Source organism: Prinia subflava, chromosome 2, assembly GCF_021018805.1.
Source record: "Prinia subflava isolate CZ2003 ecotype Zambia chromosome 2, Cam_Psub_1.2, whole genome shotgun sequence".
In the NCBI taxonomy this organism is placed as follows: Eukaryota; Metazoa; Chordata; class Aves; order Passeriformes; family Cisticolidae; genus Prinia; species Prinia subflava.
In genome coordinates, this window is record NC_086248.1 from 81,914,134 (window position 1) to 81,937,518 (window position 23,385).

The following is a 23,385-nucleotide window of genomic DNA, read 5'->3' on the forward strand; positions in this document are numbered from 1 at the left end:
CTAAAGACTGAGGTTTTGGGGGGTGCATTTGTTTAGAGGGCAGCATTCATATTTTAATCTATTTTCTCTCAGAGCCCACATCTGTAGCACTGAATCAACATGCATGGCCTTCCTCTTGTCTTCTTAAGGAGACATTAATAATGGATTTAATTATTAAACTTTGTCCATAGCATTTTTAACCATGTAATACAAAACCAGCACATCAATGAACATCACAGCCAACAGACCTACATTTAATGGAAAGCATTTAAAAAAGTAATCATGAAGCCTGCACTACCAAGTAAACCTTGCTGAGTTCCTGGAAGAGCAGGAACACCCGCATAGATACAGAAATTCAAACATTAGTAAAAGTGCATCTGCTTGTACTTGGTGCCGTTGAGATCTCCTCTGGGTAATTAACATGTGCACAGTCCCCTCACTTGCCCATTCTATAGGGACAGCTCATCCAGCATTAGAGCAGGCATTGTCTCCACAGGGAGTTGGTAGTCTGGTGATTTAAGTTCTTCTATCACCCTCAAAGCCAGACTATTATGTTGTTATTAGTTTCCCTGGTAAAGAGAGAAAATTTATTGCTTCAAAAAGAAGCTGCACAAATTATTTTTTCATTGTGATACCACCAATAACATCCTGAGTTTCAGCTATTAAGAAAAATTAATTTGTGCTCCAGCTGTTCTTGGTGAATGATACTGAAAGGCTGTGTTTTGTTGGTGTTGTTTTTAGCATACCTGATTGATAAAATAATCCTGGCTGTCCTCTTTTCTGTTCTCTTAATGAGAACCTCATGTGATTCTGGAGCAACATCCTAAAAAATTTTAAGACGTCAAACTAATCCCATGTGCAAATTTAATGAATTTTACACAATTAACATCAGGGGACTTATTTATGAAGAAAAAGCTATGAAAACTGTTATGTTTATTTATTGAAAAGCATTTTCAATATAAGATATAAGTGAGGATTTATGTCCAAAATCTGTAATTGTACATTGTTCCTGCCTACTCCAAATGTTGCACTACTGGAGGGAACAATTTAAACAACCCTATCTAAAACTTAATATTCCTGGAATGCTCCTATTTAAGTTAGGAATATACCTGTGAACCAGAGTCAAACACTACTTTATCTTATGCAAAGTACATCCTTAACTTCAGCCTGAAGTCCCAACATCTCCACTGATACCCAAAGTGGTTGTTCCAAAACAAGCAATCACCAACAGCCTAAATAAACAGTCTGTAGCCATGTTAAGGATAGTGTTATCAAAACTGGTGAAAGAGTAGACTTGGAGCAGCACAGAAACCTAAATTAGCCTGCTAAAAGCACGTAAGATTTAAATTAAGGCCTCCAGGAATACATTTATGAGCAATGACATGCTATGACTGTTCTCAAAAACAAAGACAAACGAGGCTAAACAAGGCCCATGGGTTAGAATGTGCAGATTAACAAATTACTGGTGAGTCAGCACTAAGCCAGACAGAGTTCAAGAAGTGTTTGGACAATGCTCTCAGGCACATGGTGTGACTCTTGGGGATGGCCTGTGCAGCACTAGGAGTCGGACTCGATGATCCTTGTGGGTCCCTTTCCAACTCAGCATATTCTGTGATTCTGTGAGCTGTTCATACTGGGTACACTTCATTTTCAGCTGGAACAGGACAACAAAAATTTTCCTTCACGTTTTGTGTGTGCAAGGGTAAACACATGAATTATTGCTCCAGCTGACAGAAAGTTAAGTTTTCAATTTGAAACCTGGTATATTATTTTCTGCAGAGAAAGGCTCAATAATTAAAACTATTTTCAACTTTTGAACTTGGCCGTACAGCACATACAGACCACTAAAAAAGAATGGTAATTAACTGCACTTCTCAATGTGTAGGTCTTAAAGACAGAAATGAAAAAGTTGAAAAATCAGAAAACAGGGAGATGCAAGTGCAGATATGGCCCCGGAAGGACAAGAAGGTTCATCTTGATATGGTGCAAGAAGAAGAGGCAAAAGTACTAAAAGAAGAGAAGGACTTCTCCCTCTGCCAAGGAGGATAACCTCACATTCTCCCCACTTCTTGCTGTTTTGAAAGTATAAAAGTCCTTTCTAATTTCCAAATAAGGACCACTTGAAAAACCACACAGCAGCTGCTTGCTAAGCTGCAGAGAGCCACGGACATGTTGCACCTCTGTCTAGGTATACCTGCTTGTGCCCCTGTTTTGTCTGTAATAGTCTGCTCACTAGAAGTTACCCCTGTCACTCCTGAGAGGCAACGAGAATAAAGGCATATTTAGGTTACAGTCTGAGCCATGAAGTCCTGAAACCACAAAGAGGCCACATTCTTGCTCTCTACACAGATGGTCTAAATGCCTCATGTAAAGTTCCTCCAGTGCTGCCAAAAGCGGAGGGCAAAAAGGGATACAATAGGTTTGACAGAGTGCCATGGCCATCAAAACTTGGCAAGTCACCATACTTCATAGGGCTATAAAATACTGACGAGATTTTCCTCATTCAAAGCAGCCATAGCTGGATCATCGGAGAGTCAGCCGGGGAAAAACCAAGCAGCACGTATCTCAGCAAACAGTGAACCTCGTTTTGAGCCTGTGCCTAAAATAACTTTTGAATCTTATTTGTTGTGTGAGCTTGAATCTTGTGCAGGACCTATTTGTATTTTTAACAGTGCCAACCACAAAGCAGAGAGCTGAAAGCAGCAGCACTGCAGAGCACGGGTTGTTTGGGTTATAAAAACACTGCAGGTGGCCCTTTCCAGACGAACCAGAGACTCCTTGCAAAACACAAAGCCAACTGGTTTTATACAAGGTTGTTCCCCACAAGTTCCCCAAGTTGGTTTCAAGAGAGCCACCTTCTTAGAAGTGAACTCTCCCAGTGCAGATAAGCTCTTAGCTAAGAAATGGCACATGGCTAGAGGTCAGCAGAGTGTGTTCTTTGATTTCTGGCAGAATCTCAAAGTCTTTTCCCCCTCCTGTGGTCTCCAGTAAGTAGGAAGGCGGAAAAAAAAAAAAAAAAAACAACTCAAAGCACTGAAAAGCAGCATCCTACAGCAAAGCCATGCGATGACATGATTCCTCAAATTTTCCAATACCAATACTTTGTCATGCCAAAGACTACAAATTAAACAAGAGAGATACTTCTGGGGCTTCTGTACAACACATTACTAAATCCAAAGGCTGCTCTTCTAGCGTTCTCTATTTATGAAGCAGAAGGCAGCCAGAGTTAGTCTTGTAACTCCTTGGTATGCAGCTGAGCTAAAAACTACCTTTTAAAAAAAATTTATTCATATGACAGAGCTTTGAACTCTTTCAAAGATTTAACTTGATAAACTGATCATCTTTTAAAGCTTTCATCAGACTAATTTACCTCACTTCATTTCATCACCTAAGTTCTCTGACAAAGCAGATTTTATATAATTTTTAATTTCTGTTCTTCTCAAACACCCTGTATCTCCCACATTTGCAAAAAACACAGTAAACTAACACTGGTGTGAAGGTGAAGGAAAGCAGTAACATTATTAAGCCACTTTAGACTAACAAACAGGTATATTCCAAAACAAAAAACACCAAGCGAAATGTAAAACACACAGTTAAAGACAAAAGATTCAACCATCACCCTGAGAAGTGGACAGAAGGCAGGTCTCATTCAAAACATCAAAAATGAAAATACTGGTTCTGAATACACAGAAAACTTAATGTTTTAAAGATGTAAAAAAAACCAAGGAGAAAAGCAACTATGTTCCATCAGTATGAGAAGTCTGCCTTCACAACAGACAGAAAATACCAGTTAAAAAAGTGAATGCTTTATGAAATTCAGTTTGGGGAATGTGACCCATTATTTTATTCTCTAAACGAAAATCAGGTTGTAGTATGGAGAAGAAAAAAAGAGATAAAAGAGATTAGTATATTACATGGAATGTGGAATAGAATCTTGAGCTATTCTACACCAATAAATTCTGATGAAAAGAAATTACATTCTGGCCCTGAAAAGGCAAAGAATACCCTAAAACCAAAACCCAAACGAAAAAAAAACCAACCCATGCAGTTCAGGAAACCACTGAAGAACGACAATCTTTCTTCCAAATACACACACGAGACTAAGCCTCATTTTTAAGAACTACATATGCAATCCAAAGTTTTGTAATTTAAGATTCTCGGAGAAGTTTGTTCCATAGTACAAAGGAAGTACATAGTTGAAAGAACACCAGCAAGAACTTTACAGAACTAGCACAGAAATGTGATTGAAAATTGATGTTTGGAAATAATTCCCCAGATTCACAAACCACCTTCCTGCTAACTTTTTTTAACCATTTAAGATTAATAGTGAGTGCCCCTTATAAGCTCTTTTCAAATAGTTTCTGCCCTGCAGTATCAGTGACATGGTAAATTATCTCCTTATGAAAAAGGCAGAAAAACCAGATGGGGATCCATTAACTTCTCTCTGTGGTGCTCATTCTCTTTGAACAGAAATAAGGTAAGAATGCCTGTACATGACTGAGGATCCAGCCAGCCATCACCCTCTCTGACAGCAGCAGATGCATACCACGAAGTCTAACAACAGGGCAAGAATAAAGTGCTGATTTCCTAACAGGCTCTCACAACATCCAAAAACCCACACAGACGCTAAGTTTCCCAACTCAGCTGCCATGCAACCTTCTGAAATTCCTTTAAAACAAGAAAAAGAAAAAGCAAGAACAAGACCCTCATACTCCACAGTTGATAACAGAGCAGTTGTTCACCTTCACCCAGTCAACTGCTAACAGTAAAGCTGCACACTGAATGTGGGACACTAAAAACACCAGAAAATACCACTTCAATATCTTTGTCTGTTTGGGTTGCTTTTTGGAGGCTTTTTCCTTTGCTTTTTTTCGAATGACACCACACTGATTACATTTACCTCAAGCAAAAGTTAAGGAAGTTACAGAGGGCAAGATGGACAGATGGATGGACGGAAGGAAACTTTAGCTCAAAGTGTGCAAGAATGATAAAGTACAATAGAAATTTGCAAAAATAGTTTCCCTCCATTAAAATCCTCATGCTTTAAGTTAGTGTTGCAAGGCTGCATGGTCGTAATACAAAATTTTACTCTCTGGGAAGAAAGACATTCTAAAATCCTTTATCTATAGCATTAACTGCATTGTGGAGAACTATGACAAGGAGGCTACAAAAAATTGACAAAATTAAAATGTGCTGCTGACAGGGAGTTAATATCAGTACATACAGCTGTGACTTTTTACAGGCAAGTGAAAGAGCAAACACCTCACTCCAGGAAAACACCTTTACTGACTGTGCACAAGAATTTCTCAGAGAGCGCCTGAGAAGTTTTCATTTCCAGAGATGATAATAGAATGATACAAAAAAAACCTCACTAAAAACCAAACAATCATCAATCAGTGACTGATGTATTAAAAAGGGCAGTTCTGAAAAAATACTATGGATAAAGTATTTTATTTATTTAAAATCTGTAAAGAACAAAGCCTGGCCTTTATGTATTTGCTGCAAGAGAAAGAGGTTTGAATTACTTAGCATGTGTGTCTTTCCACTGAATTTGGTCTCTAGTGTTTGGGTTTTTACTCTTTATAACAGTATCAGTGAATTTAATTTAGTTAAGCAAAGTGACATTCTCATTAAACACTTAAAAATGCTTACACTGATTCAAGTGAAAAGGTCCACCAAATCCACCATGATGTCTCCAGTTGGGGCAAAGAGCAGATGCACAGGAAATGGAAACATAACAAAGTGACACTTGCCAAAACCTCTGTCTCAACCCTCAAGTTTGCTGAAGAATTTCTTGAGCCAGTTGTGATGTCTACATACTCAGTAACCTCACTGGACTTTCCTTCTATGACTCCATTAAACTCGTTGTTTAAAAATTCAGACAGCTTTAAAACCAAGACTATCTTATATCACAGAGTTCCATGGCCAAATTGAAATTTCATTAAAAACTTCATTAGTTTGTTTCTTTTACATCTGCCACCTTGGACAGAATGCTAATTTCCTGTCCCTTTCTATGTGACTCATATTTCACATCCCTCAGTTGTCCTTTTTCCATGATTAAAAAAAATAATCTCAGCCTATTTAATCAGTTCCCAAGTAGAAACTGTTCTATACTTGTCAGTCTTTATACTGCTTCTGATTCCTACTGTATGTTCTTTGGGATTTACACAATATTTAAATATACAACACAGATTAATACACAAACACAGATGGGTTTTCTGTGTTTTTCTTCATTCTGTTTATGCTATTTGGCCCCTCCCCTATTGTGCATTACCAAGAACAAGAGTAACTTTTCTCAAACAAAAAATCTGCTCAGTCAATGAATCTTTCCCCAGATAAAGTCAGACTTTGCTCATGAGCACCATTTTCCAATTATTTGCACCAAGTTTTATCTGCCATTTCATCACTCTCACTCTTTGAGCAAATACTTCTGTAACTGGCAAAGATCAACTCTATCTTCATTACCCCAACTCAGTTAACACTGACAGATTTCCCCCACCCACTAGACATCCCTCTTCGCCAAACCTCTAAGGATTTTGGTTTTGATGATCAGAAAATTACTTGGGTTTTATCAGAGGTCCACACTAACTGCACTGGTGGCCTCAAACCACAGTGCAAAATGTGGGGTATTCCCAGTATTTATCTGCAAGGATCTGTACTCTTTGTTCACAACTGATTCCTTTAGAATTTTGGGTAGAAATTCCTTTAGACTTTTGGGTAGAAATTCTCATAAGCAATTACTGAGATAAAGTAGAGAAGGAAAGAGGGAAAGAAAGATTGAAAGTGGAAGAGAGAGAAAGAGAGAGCGAGAAAGCAAGAAAGCAAGAAAGCAAGAAAGCAAGAAAAAGAGAGAGAGAGAAAGAGAGAGAGAGAAAGAGAAAGAGAGAGAAAGAGAAAGAAAGAGAGAGAAAGAGAAAGAGAGAGAAAGAGAAAGAGAGAGAAAGAGAGAGAAAGAGAGAAAGAGAGAGAGAAAGAGAGAGAAAGAGAGAGAAAGAGAAAGAAAGAGAGAGAGAAAGAGAGAGAGAAAGAGAGAGAGAAAGAGAGAGAGAAAGAGAGAGAGAAAGAGAGAGAGAAAGAGAGAGAAAGAGAGAAAGAGAGAGAAAGAGAAAGAGAGAGAGGGAGAGAAAGAGAAAGAGAGAGAGAAAAAGAGAGAGAAAGAGAGAGAAAGAGAGAGAGAGAAAGAGAGAGAAAGAGAGAAAGAGAGAGAGAAAGAGAGAGAGAAAGAGAGAGAGAAAGAGAGAGAAAGAGAGAGAGAAAGAGAGAGAGAAAGAGAGAGAGAAAGAGAGAGAGAAAGAGAGAGAGAAGAGAGAGAAAGAGAGAGAAAGAGAGAGAGAAAGAGAGAGAGAGAGAGAGAAAGAGAGAGAAAGAGAGAGAGAAAGAGAGAGAGAAAGAGAGAAAGTTATATTATATGTAGGTCACCTTAAGATGAACTTATGAAAAATACATTTTGAAATCTATCTTGGATTGTTTGTGGGCAGCTAAAGACTTTTAGTTTAAACAACTGCTATGACATTTTCTTACTAATTTTCTGTAAAGGTCAAAGTCAGAACAATAGTAACATAAAAACCTCATATATGTGGCATATTTTTCTTAGCCAAGAAGCAACAGTTATCCTCAAATTTCTGTTTCTATAGGAATGTTCATTCACAGTTATCGTGAATGAACTGTACTACAGCATATCTCTATCCTTGCTTTTGGAAAAAAAGAGATCACCTTGATTAAAAATCAGCAAGCCAATAAGGCATCTAACTTTTACGTATTTTTAGACAAATAAATCTGCCCACCTTGCTAAAATAATAACTTAAAAAATCAACCAAGACTTCCATGCATTAGTAAACTGTGCTTATAATTCAGGTATTTTGTGTTTTATCTTACCTTTTAGCCAGCCACAGCTTAGTTCCCATACAGGTTATGATGTCGCCCAGTCCCTGCTGGAAGTCCAAACTAACAAACTGGTTTGATTCTAGGTATGACTGCAGCAAGTGAAAAACCTAAATTTAAAAAAAAAAAAAAAATCAAATGAAGAGTTTCTAGCCACTGCTTTTCCTCCAAATAACTAAAGAGCTGAAACAGTTGCCTGCAAAATGAACAGCCATTACTCAAGGAAGAACATGCATTCACTTGCAGCAGATAGTATCCTTAAATCTTTACGTTGCCCCGTCTTTAAACTCATTTTTTGCACAAAACAACAGAAGGTGCTGGAAGATGTTAACCTCCATGAAGTGAACAGAAGGCAGCTGGATGAACACGGCTCCTCTGGCCCTTTCCAACTTAAGCACTCCTCCACTTTCAACTTTCTTGCTGTGCCATTTTCTCCCCAGTGCCAGCACAACTGCCTGGGGAGCAGACTGGCAGCTTGGCACACTGGATGGAACAGGGCTGCTTGCACTGTACAAGTACAGCCAAGGAGACAGAGAGGGGAATTACTGTCTATAACCACTCTGAAGGGCTGACAAAAAAGCATCTTTATTCCTGCTCCTGAGAACCTTCATTCCAGGCCCCAGTCACACACTGTGGCCAGCTGGGTTTCACAGAGCAGGGAGATGCTCACACTTTCCCTTTCTGAGGACTGAGCTCCTGCACTGGGGTTCTGCACTTCCTCCTGAAGAGTTTCATGTAAGAGCCTAATAGACATGTCCAAGCTCTGATGAAGGGAAGAATTCAAGGCACCAGAATAGCAAGCAAGACCTGTAGCTTTCTGGTCAGATAGTTGAAACAAAAAACGTGCCCAGAGAGCCTCGTTGCTATTTAAAAACAGGGTTTTCCAAGTTGCATTGAATGTATATAAAAGTGTTAAGAAAAAAAGTTCAGTTATCTAAGCATGAAATGAAAATATTGGGTAGCATAAGAAAGCTGATACCAACTGCACAGTGGAAAAAGGGGCTCTCCAAGCCCAGCTCCTGTAGTGCCCAACCTGCATGTGGCAGAGGGTGCGTGACACACACTTGACACAAGTGACACCATCTGTATCATCCCACTTGGTTTTAACTTTTCCCATTCACACACAAGTGAACAGGAAAGACCTGGGTGAGGTAACTTCCAAATGGAAACATGCAGAAATGTGTGTTTCAATAGTGAAGCCTAATGGCAAAGATCTTACTCAGCATAAGGAATTTTGCCTTACAGCCTCAAAATTGGAAATACTGTTTGCTTACACCGCTAAGTTACATTTACAGGATGGGCTTCTACGCAAAATTAAAAATTTCATCCCCCATTATTTACTGAAACTGACCATGTGCAGAGTTTAGGAAGCTTAAGAGGTATTATCAGACCATTTCTGAAAATACATATTGTGAATATTTTATATGGAAATACTCTTGGCATGTGAGACTATTAGCACTTCATACTTGCAAAGTGACAATTTAATGACTAATGGATCAAGCTGGGGCCGTCACTTCACTTTGGGAAAAGAAAAACCTTTGTATCCAGATTTTTAGATCCCAGATCTTGATTTTCCACATTCCAGCTGTCATTTGCTCCGGGGGTTATATTTTTTTGTTTGTTTGCTTGTTTTGGAAACACAAGCACTGCCACATAGCATTAACTTGACACAATTTCATCTGGGTTATTTTTTGTGAAATCATTCAAGTGGAAAAACAGCTGCAGTCGTTTCAAATAAGCACAGAAACAGAAGAGATGTCAAGAGACTATCTAATCCATACAAACACCGAGGCAGGGTCTAAACATTCTTCGATGAAACAAATGCCTGACTGTTCTAATCCTGAAAACAGCTAAGAAAGCAGAATGCAACCTCCTCTAGTCTTCTACCCTCGAAATCCAAGCTCTTGAAGTAAGGGGTTCCTGTCTGCTCCCACCACTGCCCTCACGGCAAACAACTGTTCTCTGGACACTATTCAGTCAGTCCAGATTTTTTCCTAGTGAGGCACTTATTAAACACAGAGATCCCACTGGGGCCCTTTGACAGGAACAATGAAATAAACTCCCATCTCCCTTTGTTAGCAGGTGATCTGTAGGCAGCACACATCCTAGAGAAGTTGCTTGTCTTTTGTTTTTTTTAAGTCTTCTGAAGTTCTCTGAACATCATTTTGTTGATAGTATCTTTCTAAGATGGCCTTTCACAGATCTTTTTGCATCTTGATCTTTTTCTACGAAACACTTTGCAGAAGTGCAAGCTTGCAAACATTTCCAAGTGTCACCAGACATATCTACCTTGAATCCTTTCCTTCAGTCTCCTCTTGCCTGTGCAAGTTTGATTATTGAAATGGTTTATGTAAGTATCTACTCATTTTCTTCATGAAAAGCAATGCACTAAGCTGCCACTACTAATAGTTGCTTTATATTTTTGTGTCTTGCCCTTAATCCCTGTTAAGTCATAGACACGACAGAAGAAAAAGAATGAAAATGGAAAATAATATTTACGCAGAAGCTCTTATTGCTTTTTATATCCTCTGCTAATTGAAAACCATTTGGTGCCTTAACCTTTCCAATTTTATTCTTCTGTGCTTGTGTTCATTTCCAGGAATGACAATGGATTTACCTCTAAGCAATAATATAAAATCTGTTTCACAATTATGAAGGGGTATCACATTTTTCCTGGAAGTTTAAATTAATTTAATCTCTTCTGCTCTGAAAACAGCTCTCCAAGTGCCTCCCGTGCAGAGGCACAGGAAACCTAAGTAGTTTGATAGTTCAAGCTAAAGGTCTTGAAAGAGAAAGGAGAAGGTCAAATGGGTGGATTTAAATTTGTCCAGGTAGGAAATTCAGTACTGTAAATGCTGTTGAGTGGGGGGATGGAGTTAACTCCTCTGGAGTTAACTCTTTGTATGAATCAATCCTTTCAACACTATTTCGCTGGTAAAAATCACAGGACACCAGCCCTATTTAAATAGTAGAATTAGAAGGTGCAACTCACATGAGAGTTTGATGCACCCCTGGTAAGTGTTTGCATCCATCCAGCAAAATGCTCAACTACAATTTAGACTGTTCTGACTTTATCTGACATATATAAAATCCTGACTTTCTTGTTATTTCACTGCAAGCCCTCTGTCTTTTACTCACTCACCAAATTTTAGACACCTAGAAAGCTTTCCCCAAAAAGAAATTCTTTTCTCAGCATGAGATTTTAGAATGCCTAAGCTAAACTGGAAATTGCAATTAACAATCAGCATGTTTTATGCAAAGCCTTACTTTATGTAAGTGAAAACTAGAGACACCCAAAAATCAATGTGTAAAAGTTAAGCTCAGTAGTTCTGCTCTTCCATCACATGTGATGTATGTGTCAGTCTTTGCCTTCCATATGGCTTCCATGATCTAAGACTACATGCATGAAGAGGCTGCAAATTTTACGAGACTGTTTGATATAGATAATAAAATAGACAGGCTTTCCAGCACATGGCTCTCCTCAAGTCCAAAACAGTACATGATTTAAAATCCTCTGCTGAATTCCTCACACATAAATGCAGTGAGGTCATGGTGTTCCCTGTGTACATGGTATTGGGTTTTTATTACACAAAGGGAATATATTAGTGATTTTTGTTCTTTTTTAAAGCAGTTCTACCAAAGATTTGCACTATCTGTAGAGGAAGGTTTATGAAGACTTACTGGCTGACAGTGGTTCTTTTTAATAGATACAACGCTTCACTGAGACAAGAACTACTATTGCCTGTAGTTCTGTGGAACCCTGCATTAAAGATGGTGAGTTCATGGATGCCCAGAAACCTTTTCCTCCTCTATGCAGGCTGTTCAGGAGCCAGGATAGTACACCAGCAGGACAGCAGAGACTGTCCATCCATCAACCTGGACAAGAGTTGTCAAAACAGTGCGAGCCATGGGAAAGCCAGATACTTTAATACATGATGATCAACAGTGTCCAGTGATTGATCATTCTGAGACCACTCAGTCCACAAGGTTGTAACTCTGAGTCAGCATGTCCTACGCTGCTCCAGGTAAAACCACCTGCATGGAGGACTACGTAGTGCAAAATAAAACAGAAAAACCCCAAACGCTCCCAAGCCAGCCCAGGCGTGACACTATATTCTAATGAGCAAAACCCAAGGACTCAGCACGTCAACAAAGTGATGTTCCGCTCTTCAACTTCCAATACTTTCAATAATTCACTCTGTTTTTTCAGCTGTAGGAACCTCAAGAAAAGGGGAAAAAGCAGAGAAGGAAAGGAGCAGAAAAAAAGGAAGAGCCAGCTTGGTTCCCCACTGGTCAGCCTGCACACATATCCATCCTTCTGTCCTGTTCACATCTATCCCCCACTCAACAGTGTGCTTTCAGATCCAACACTGTCGCCGTGTCATGACATGAGAAAGTTGAGCACTTTCTTTGTACCCATGCAGGCCTTAAGACATAACATCTGCTATTTTCCAAGTGTTCATTTTGGACGATTAAGTGAGAAAAATGCACATCACTTTTTAAAAAAAACCAATGAATACTTAAATGGTTAGACATCAGCTAAGTCAAAAATGTAAATCACAAGAAGCAGGAAGAGACTTTTTTTTCCCCCACATTAACTTTGATATGATATGCAGCAGATCATTATCTTTAGCAGCTCTCATATCAGCTTCAAATGCTGGGAAATACACAATTAAAATAACAAAGCAATGTAGTGATGGAGGAAAACTTGTATAAAATACAAAATTTACCTAGTACAAATTTATTTTGGTGCCAAGAGTTCTCCTGCATACATACAGAGACACTGCAAATACAGCACAACTTTTCAACAGCCACAAAGTTGATCTAACATGACACACTTTCTAACAAATTCAAAGTAACATTTCATGGCATTAGCAATCACTTTGTAGGAGGAACTAAGGTTTGTGAAATTCATAATAAACTTTTAATTTCCAACATAAAACAATGATTAGGTGGACACCTGGTGTACATGAGCGCAAGTTTGCTTTTGAAAGAAAGCACATTCTTCAGCAAGTTGCTGCACCGAGTGCCTTTTCCAAACAATGAGATTTTCCAAAAACAGGAGGTTATCCAGTTGCACACTTCTCAGTGAAGTAGCAACATTGAGCTTTCATCCCCCCTTAAGATGACCCGCAGCAATAAAAACGTTTTCATGCATGCCCTCAGCTATGTTTGGATGAAATTAAGTATACAGTACAAATATTCACATTCCTAAGTGCATAAGTGAAACAATGCTCCCAGTGTTCCTTGCAGTGCTTACTGGGGGGAAAAAAATACACAAACCGAAAAACCGAACTGACATCACCCGAAACTTTACATTCTCAACATATATCCTTTAACTAAAAAAATAAAAAGAATAGAGACGTTTCAGCAGCTGAAAGAAAGCACTGTGTAAATACTGAGCTTTCAAAAATATGCCACTCACCAAGCTATGAAGGGTGAAGTAACGTGGGAAGGCAAAAAAAAAATAAAAGGCTTTTGCAAAATGGAAACAGTAAGATTTACTAAGCTACATGTGGGTTTTTCAGAAGAGTCCCATCAAAAGCTTTTGCCTGAATATTAACACACTAGTAGAAAACCCTCAAACATAATTTTTCTTTTCTTCTCTCATTTAAAGGCAGATAAAATTTTATTCCTCTTCTATGATAAATCCAACTGCCAAGTTATCTCTGTATTCTGAAACTTTGGTCCAATTTTTTTTTTACTGCAACCATGTAGATAAAAACTGGCAAGCTGCTGTGACAGGTGAAGGCATTTTTGTAAGTATGATAAAAAGTTCAAAGTTAAAATGATTAGCTCCAGAGAAAAACAAGTCTTAAAAATCCCTTTTTTCCTTTAAGATGAAAAGTGCCAGTGTGATAATTACAATGAGACTAAAAAGTCATCTGTCACGCCCAGTTTTCCAATAAGATACCCATACAAAAACAGATGGGAGGGTTAATAACTATATGCTTACCACGCTGCTGTATTAAAAACTGATATTTGTGGAAAAGAAATGTAATGTTTTATTACCAGAGTGTATAGCATGAACACGGTGCCTGCAGTCCATGCTGATCTCCCAGACAAAAGCAGCCACTCACACTGCAGAGTTATAAAGAGTCCAGAACCACGGGCCACAAAGGTGCTGCACCAGGCACTGCTGGTGGCACCCTGTGCTCTGTGTCCTCATGACCCAGACTAGGTCACACTGGGGTTTAGCAGCTCTGTGGACAGAGCAATTCCATTACAGTCATTAAGGATTTTCTTCACCTGAGGTATTTAATTATGAGAGAAGACTTATCTGGTGCTTGTGGGAGAGAGTAAATATTCTGAATTTATTTCCCCATTTAAATGGTAATATACTGAAGAGGAATTTCAAATGTTTATCAATTCCCTTGTCACCAACAAAAGTGTTAGAGAAGCGATCATTCTTTTCACAGTCCTAGATCATTTGGATATACCCAATTATTACAGGCATCACTCCCTTTGTTACCATCTTTCTTAGAAGTCTTCATTACATAATGCTAGTTTCATAACTAATAGATCAAATTATTATTTTGGCTAGAGATACATTATATGATTGCCAATGAATATTGCCTCCTTAAATTTGCTTTTGTATGAACTAATAAACTCAGTCTGAGGTTCAACTATTTCCTTCTGGAAATAATTTTATGAAAACTGTATAAAATCTTTTTCTTTCTTTAAAGAAACAGTTGGCTCACAGTTCAATTTTTTCAGAATTTTAGCTTTGTTTTGTCAGCACATTTCATTATCTAATTACTCAGTTTTGCTTTATTATTCATGAGAAATTATTGCATTTGAATCCTTCTTCCAAATATATCCAACAAAATTCATGAAGCTGGGTTTATGCATTAATTAAAAGTTGTTTTGATTAAAATGAAGGCAAGCATGTTTTGATTGAATTAAGAAGTAAAAAAAGGCCTGAAAACATCTAAATTAATGAATAAAAATACAATACCGCTTAACTGTATAACTCAGCAAGAATAACACAGCTATTTAATCACCTGAAAATTATGGATGTGCCATAACTAATGAAAGTTAGAAGACAGCAAAGTTGCTGTCTTCTCAGTGACAGACATATATCACAAAACATCCATCATTAAAAATGCATTCTTCACATTTAAGATAAACCTGGTTTTTGCCTAAAACAAGACCAAAAAAAAGTGAAACTTCACAGATCAAACTTCTTGCAACACAATTTTTATTAGGTTTTTCTTCCTGTTTTAGTCAGGATGAAACTGAACTGCACCTTAAAATTTATGTATGTGACTCAAAATTTTCATTAGGAGAAAACAAAACAATGAGAAGGCTGCTGCCAGGAAACAGTAGATTCATTTTACTTGGAAGATCCAGCTGAATTTTCTCTTAGACATACAGGTTTGCCAATTCACACAGAAACCCCATATGTGGTCTCACTTTATCATTATTAGGACTTTTTTACCATAAGGATTTATGATACTTTTCAAGGTGTCTTTCAACTAACGGCACATGTGCTGGGCAGAGACACCCAACCAAAGGACTGGCTGATGAGCAAAGAGAAAAAAACCCCAATAAGGGCTAAGAAAAGGCAGATCTGCCTGATGAGTCAAAGGAAGAAAAGACAAATCTGTGGGTCTCACACACATCCTCCTAACCAGCCAGCCTGACCAGAGATGAAAGAGGCTACTGTAGAGCTGGTGGCATCTCTGCAAACATCCCTATTATCTTCCCACAGCATGGAACCAAAACCTCTAAGTTTAGAGAAATTAACAAACCAGACTGCTGGGAGCAGTTGGGAGTTGTCCTCAGCCCGTATTTCTGATCAGAACAAACAGCAGGAAGGATACAATGAAGTCTCTCCTTCCAAATCTATACTCTGCCGTCCGAAAAAGCCCAACCATCATTGTCTTAATCCAGCTACCTCAAAGGATATAAAGCTACACACATACACACCCCAGCTTTCTTTTCCCTCTTCCTTTTTTTTAAGGGGTAGCAGTGAAACAGTCTGAAGTTGTTTTTTCCCAGGATATGTCTTTGTAACAGCTCTGCTGTACATGCCCACATGAAGGAAACAAATGCAAATAAAAGACCAAGGCACACATTCCTGTTTACTGAGGGATGTTTACAATTAGGAGGAATATTGTCAGCTACCCTACTGACACAAAGAAGCTGACATGGTAAGAGACACAGTATGAACATGTTTATCAAGAGTGCCCAGAAGTACACTGCCGCTTGACCCCACAGCTCTGCTGGCTTCAGCAGAGGTGATCTTCTGTCTCAGGAATGTCTGTATTAACACACAAGCTGAGAAAATAATTAGAAGTAAGCTAAAGCAATTTGATGCTTTTAATTCCCAAATTCACAGTACAAAATAAAGTGAAGTAAAGCTTGCAGCTACAGAAAACTATTTACTTCTCTCAGCTAATGATTTTAAACTTACAGAGGAAAAAAAAATGTATATATACAGGTCGCTCTCAAACAAAAGAAAAATATTCAGTATTTTTAAAGTCTGAGGAATAATTTGACACATGAAAAGTCCCAGTGCAGCTAGTTATAACCAGGGTAATAATAAAAAAAAAAAGGTGGTATCTTCCAAGGTTGTATTACAACTTCAGAAAGCTTTTCCCCATCTGTACATTGTCAGACATAATCTGTGACTGTACATGTCTCTGTGCATGAGGATCAACTTCCATTGTTTCTTATTTACAAGAATTTTGTCAGCATTAATGGCCCCATTTGCATCTGAGGAAATCAGTATTACTGACTGCACTCTTCTGTTTGAACTCTAAGCCAACACTTCAAAGCCTGCTGAACTTAGGTAAGATTGACTGCTCTTCCACGGCAGGATTGCTGCACCTCTCTGAGTGCAAACAATAGGGCAAATGCCCTCCCCTAAAGAAAATTCTCACACAGATGCAGGTAACAAGGGGAACACAGGGGGCTACAGCTATGCAGCTCCATCCAACACGGTCCATGTTGGTGCCCAGACCCCCAGCTCAAATGCCAACTCCCCTGACACAGAGCAACACAGCTGAATGCAGGTGGGACTCACAAGAATTTTACTCTGTCAGAATTATCCCTATAAAAGAGAACATACAACTGAAACATGCAATAAAAGTAACTTTATGTCTAGACAGCATAGCTGATGGGTGGGCTTAACGTGCAGATAAGTTATATTGAATTCCAAGTGTAAACATTAATAAAGAGTTCAGCATTACAAGGGCAGTACATAAGACAACTGGAAAAAGCAAGATGCACTTAATGCAAACTCTTTTTTTTCCTTTTTATTACAGTACATCTAGAAATTAATCTGTGTGAGAGGATTCCACTTAGCTCCAATATGTGAGAAAAAAGACAATCCTCAACTCAACAGCCCTCCCGTATTTCAGTCTCATTGGACTACACTGTTCAGCCCAGGTACATGGATACAGCCACGTTCCAATAAGGAAGATCATCTGAGAGGAAAGAGGACTGGCTCCCTGAAATACACATCTCTTTCCTTATTTTCCGTGAATGATGTAGAAATAAAGCTTTTACTTATGTAATCACATTTCTTTCCTCAATATGACCCCCCAGTCCCATATTACAAAAGACTATAGACTAAAGTCTTGCAGGCAAGGAAACAGAGATTAAGTGCTTTATTTGAAATATATAAAGGATGCATCTCAGAGACAGACAATTCAGATCCTGTAAGTTCCAGTTCATAGATAGTAGGCATGCACATGAGAATTTATGGGGGAGAAAAAAAAGCCAAAATAGCCAAAATACTTTAAGCATATTTTTTGCAAGCACTTGGCTCTTCAGAAAACAGAGGGAAGAATACCTAAGTGTCAGTATGATATAGATTGTACAACCAAAACTGCACTGAAAAAATCATCAGTATTTCCTCAGTTCCGTCAGTTTGGGACCACTGATCTTCCTGAAGTTCTTGAAATTACGAAGTTCATAGAAACACAGCAAACTCACGATGAAGTTTCAACTACAGCAAATACATGAATCATGCTACTGCTGATGATCAGCAGTTTTTTGCCTTACACATATGGACAAGCTATTTATAAATTTTCACTTCCCATCAGGCTCAGCATGATGTCAGCTTACAATAACAAGTTAATGTTAATGTTTTCCAGTAATTTCCACAGTGCCATTTAACTGCAAGTGCCCCGGCCAAGGTAAACTTAAGGGCAAAGAAAGGGCTAACTGCATAATCAGACAGCAACGTTGATGAATTTTTCATCTCTGCTTTGAACATTTGGAATTCTACCTGCAATGTATTTGCCTTTTGTTCCCAAAGTTTAATCTTGCTGGTCAGCTGATTACATCTCCCTCAAATGGCTCAAGTATTCCTTCTGATTTTAATTAGTGACAATGCTTCATCGCCTTGTGGATTTTTTCCCCAGACAAACAAGCATCCTACGCTATTGCAGCAAGTGCCAAACTCAAAACTATCAAACATTTTCCAAGCTCTAGTAAGATCATGCACTTTGTTTTACCATCAGCAGCACCATGGCAGATGAACACTGCCTTTTTGAATTCACCAGTAACAGACAATATCCAGAATAAAATGATGACTTTTCCTGGGGCTCTTCTCTTCAGAAGAATTAGAAGCTGGTCAGAAAGATCTGTTCTTTATTGTTATTTTTTTCCCCTTTTCTCTTCCACTTGCATGCAGTTGATGTGTTTTTGATATAAGGGAATGTCAACAGCAACAGCTTTTATGTCAGAAAAGATTTTTTTGAAAAGCAAGTTCTTCCAACACTTTCCCTTACTCAAGACCACCTTCTCCAACATTAGCACATGCTTGCCTTTGATTTTATTATCCCAGAGGAGTACAGCTGTCTCATTGTCTCCAAGAATATTTTTTTAAGCCACTTAACCCTCTAGTCAGCTTTGGATATTGAACTACACAGAGGTTGTTTCTTTCTGAACACATTGGTGCCAGTGGCAGATGCACACCACTTTTTCAACACCACATCCTGTTGAAGCTTGACAATTTAAAACATCCTACTCAGATCTCTAATGAAAGTAAGCTCCCCACTCCCTTCATTCATATCAATTAGGTTAGTAGAGGCCCGATATTGAAATTGGAATATTTAAATTTATTTAAATAACACCCAAATATTTAAATCTTATTTGGTTTTGCTGAAATGGCTCCAAGAGGACCACCAGCTGATCTGTGGCAGCTGCAACACCCAGCAGCCAGAGGACTAGTGATGACCACCTGCATGTGGACTGCTGTGCACAAGCTGTTTGCAGAGCATGAGCCTACACAAACCCTCTGGCATCAGGGCCTCAAAACTGGCAATGAGAACAACAACTAGGCACCCATTTCACTAAATGCCAGATTGGCTCGAGGCAGCTGAAAACCATCCTGCATCAGTGATGGAAGGGACTATTAGGACACTTCATACCCTTTTTCATTCAAATAAACACCAAACACAAGTGGTAACAGTATCTCAATGGTTCTCCACTCTGTTATCCCTTTCCAATCAGTAGCAATGTGGTTGTGCTTGTATTCACCTCCACCCACCACTCCACAGGCCACGTCCTGTCACTTCTGTATTTTAGCAGTGGCTGCAACTGCAAAATCACCCACTGAAATCAACAGTTTCTCTAGTTAACAGATTAAACACTTTATTTTACTACCTTTAGATAAACTAAACCAGAATCCAGGGAGAGCTTGTGGTTTCAAGTCACTTCACAGTGAATCTGGCAGAACAGAAATGAGTAAAAGGCTGCTACCCTCACTGATGTTTCCAGTACTTGGTTCATAATCTCTCATACAAAGCAGCTAAGAGGTGCCACTCACTGAATGGCTCCTCATCAAACAGATCTTGTGTGCATCTCCCTTATCATTTTTATAGAGGTGTCTGTTCCATACCCTGTCCTCAATCCTGATCCCAACGTATCCACTGGTTATCAACAAATTATGCTGGGGATTGATGGTTTATGTTGAAGAAATATCCCATAAAAGCTGCATATTTTTGGTTTTAAGCAGTAAAATTTACTGCAGAGCTAAAGCTACAATAAGGCACATATAAGAGTATGAAGTATGACTGCTTGAAATAAACTCAAATGCTATAAATATTTCAATTTGACAAAGAAAGGCAAAAAAATGAACTAGCAAGAACATGTCAGAAGTTAGGGAATCCACAGAAGGTAGTTTAAGAGTCTACTAAAATTCCACAAAACTCCATGGTTTAACTGCACTTGCTAAAACAAACTAACTTTATTTGAAAGCAAGTTTCCTCTTCCCCTCTCCAAATACCATTATGCATTTTCTGTGCACTTGATCAGTCTTGTTGGCTTTACAACACACTAAAAATTATCAACCAGGTGCAAAAGGGGAGCCCACCTATTTATAAATTTATTTACTTGATGTTAAGGCAGATGAGTTCTCTTCTAGTTACAAATAACAACAGAGTAAAAGCTCTCTGTTAAACTAGTTAAAAGGTAAAAATAAAATACTTACAGTGACAACAGTTTTCACTACATAAACCTGTGAAGAGATGCCCTACAGACAGCATTGTTTACAATACAGTAGTAATACTAAGTAGAATGTTTTGTATTATAAACCATGAAAGAAATGAAAAAATTCCTCAAATTTGTCACTGTTGTTTTGGTTACTGTACAACCTGTGAAAATTTCCTACTTGTCAACCAAAATAACCCATTTTATTCACAAGAAACTAGGCTAATTAAAGAAAAAGACCCAAATCAAGTTTGTTTAGTTCAATTTTGTGACAACACCTCCTGCTCACAGCAGCACAACTGCATGGCATTGTCCAGGGACACCTCCAAAGTGCTTTATGCTTCCATAATTTCAGCACTGCAAACTGTTTTAAGGATTTTTGTGGTGCATAATCATGGTGCTGTAATTCTATTCAACAAAGTTGTCTGTGTAAAACCCCAGGGATTTTTAAGGTAGATAACCATATTATAAGCCTTGGTAATGACTGAATGCAAAAATATATGACTGACTCCCAGCTTCCAAGCCTTTCTTCCTGTTGTCCTATCCAATCTTTATAAATATCACTGATATAAAACTGAATTAAAACATGACTTGCAGATGGAACATTAATTCCTCTGAAAGGAAAAGGCTGATGAAAAAACATTAGCAAGGCTCAACTAGTCAAAGAGTTGATGGAAGAAAGTGTTAAAGGCTGTGGTGGTTACAAATATCCTTCTTTCCAAGGAAATCTAATAGACTACTGCACTCTGAGTGTAAAAACCCCAAGAAATTACTGCTGTAATAATCTGAGAGCTGGACAAGATAAATTTAGGGACATTTGCAACTTGACTTAGGAAATATTTAGGGTGAGATCATTTATTTGGACCGTGTGATCACAGAACTTCAAAAATTCAACTTTACAGAAAATTAACTTCTTCAACTGTTCACAAAGTACCACCATTATACAAGACTGAAAACAGCTTTAAATGTCATTAGAACTATTAACTCTTGTGTCAAATTAGATTAAATGACAATGCTATACATTCACTGTATCTGTATGAAAGACTAACTTAATTCTTTTTTCTTCTCTATAAGCACAATGGGGCTTTTCAGAATAATGAAAAATTATGAAAATTAGACAACTCTAAGAGCTACATTATTTTGTAGTTATATTTCCTTCTTTAGTATTGTGTCTCTACCACTTTTACCAATACCATTTTTTTAGAGAAAACAACCTTTTATTGCTAAAGGCAGTGTGATGTTTCAAAGATTGCACTTTTTTACTCAGCGTAGTGATGACTGAGTACTAAGGGGCCATACTGTGTACATTTCAAAACTAGTTAAACATAAAAAGCTCATTTTGGCTTTCATGAGCTTTTTTCACTTCCAACAACTAAAGATGCTGGATGTTGCAATATAATTTTTAAATGTTTCTAATTATTGTACAATAATCCAAGAGAAATAACTACAGAACCATAGGAACTCCTCAGTTCCTAACATCGGCAAACTTATTTTATTTTGATTAATTTTACAGTAATAGTTTACAATATGGTAATTCAGAAATACAATTTTTTGTCTCAAATCAGCAAATTTAAAAAAAGGTGTTTCTACTGCTGGAAGCCCTTGATGCATTTCATTTTATTTATTTATTACCTTTAATATTAGTATCACCATGGATGTTTGAAATCCTATGTGCTTAACAAGGCTCCCATAGGAAAGTGGTACCCTGAGGTGATGACACCAAGTCTCTTCCTTTTGAAATGCTTCAGGATTTTCTATGGGCTGCAGTTTTATGCTGCAACACAGGATATACACACCAAGCATATGTTTTTTATTAGATGTTACATCAGGAAATAAAGTCTAACAAAAATCTGGCAACAGGGTGAATATGTGAAGTATTTTAGAGTGTTACTATGTCCATCTCTACATCTTCCTGACGCTTTTTTTGGAAATGGGTAGTATTTACTAGATCAGAAAACAGGAGAATCACCAGAGCACACATATATTTTTATGCTGATATTACTTAATTTTTTATTAAAATAATAACCTAAAAAGTATTAAGCATGTAGCATGTTTCACATAACGTACTGACAATGTGATTTAACCTTTCCTCGTTGTCTTGAGTTCGTTTGGGCTCAAAAGTGACTTCATTCCAAAGAGCGAAGGCTCTACCCAGTTATTTCTTACGGCACAAAATAATTCAAATGGTACAAAAATCAAGCATGCACTCAAGCATGGCTCCACTCATATTTTCTGTGGAAAAAAGTGAACATTGTGCTCTTCATTTCCTGTTCTATTTGCCAGCAGTGTCTGTTTCACCAATGAAACAAGATGGACAGAACCTTAGAAGAATAAATGAAAGATTTTCTGCACTTTACAAATGCAAGATGAGCACATAAAAGGCGCTTTGTTTGCTATGGAAGTGTTTTGTAGGAACGGAGAGAAGTTGGCTTTTCCTACATCAGTTTTTTTCTCTTTTAAGACTATAAATTTAATATCATAAAGCTAAATAAATGCATGCATTGGGACTGGTGAAAGGAAGAAAAGGTGCTAAGAGAATTAACCACACTCACGTAAAACTCACTATGAACTAAAAATGCTCAGTATCTTCCATTTATGTCAGATGTTTTAGTGTTGCATTTGTAAGGGATTTCTCGAAGTGAAAAGGAAGTTTTAATATTTTTGATGCATTTGCACCAAAAAGGGATAGATCAGATTTTCAAGATTTAAAGTTTTCCCAATATACACTTCTGTCACAAAGCTCTTTCTGCAGCTTTGAAAATACCTGTGTATATCTGAGGGAAAAAAAATAACTATTGCTGATTTTTCACAATAAAAACATGCCAGAATGAACAACTGCAATCTGCAGAGGTTACCTGCCAAATAGAGATTGAGACATTCATTGCAGATGTGAAGATGTACCGAATCTCAAGTTTACACTTCGAATAAAATCAATATACAGATATATTTGGTCTGCATTTCTGACAGCACGATAATCACTCCAGTGCAATAAGCAACAAAATACCATGACAGCAGCTACTCTGTAAGAGAGGATGAGGTCCAAAACAGAGATAAAAAGGAGCAAACATCTGAAACAAG

The 23,385-nt window shown here is 37.9% G+C and overlaps 1 protein-coding gene across 10 annotated transcripts in view; it reads right to left on the reverse strand.

Annotated features, from left to right (window-relative positions):
• Nucleotides 1-23,385, reverse strand: part of THADA (THADA armadillo repeat containing) — a 150,303-nt gene that overhangs the window by 51,718 nt on the left and 75,200 nt on the right. For all 10 annotated transcript variants that reach the window (XR_010079393.1, XR_010079392.1, XM_063390782.1 and 7 more), the window contains one exon: nt 7,855-7,970. Coding sequence is in view for 8 of the 10 variants with exons in the window: in XM_063390782.1 (XP_063246852.1) it covers nt 7,855-7,970 (116 nt within the window). In the remaining 2 variants the exon portion in view is untranslated. The remainder of the gene's footprint in view (nt 1-7,854; nt 7,971-23,385) is intronic.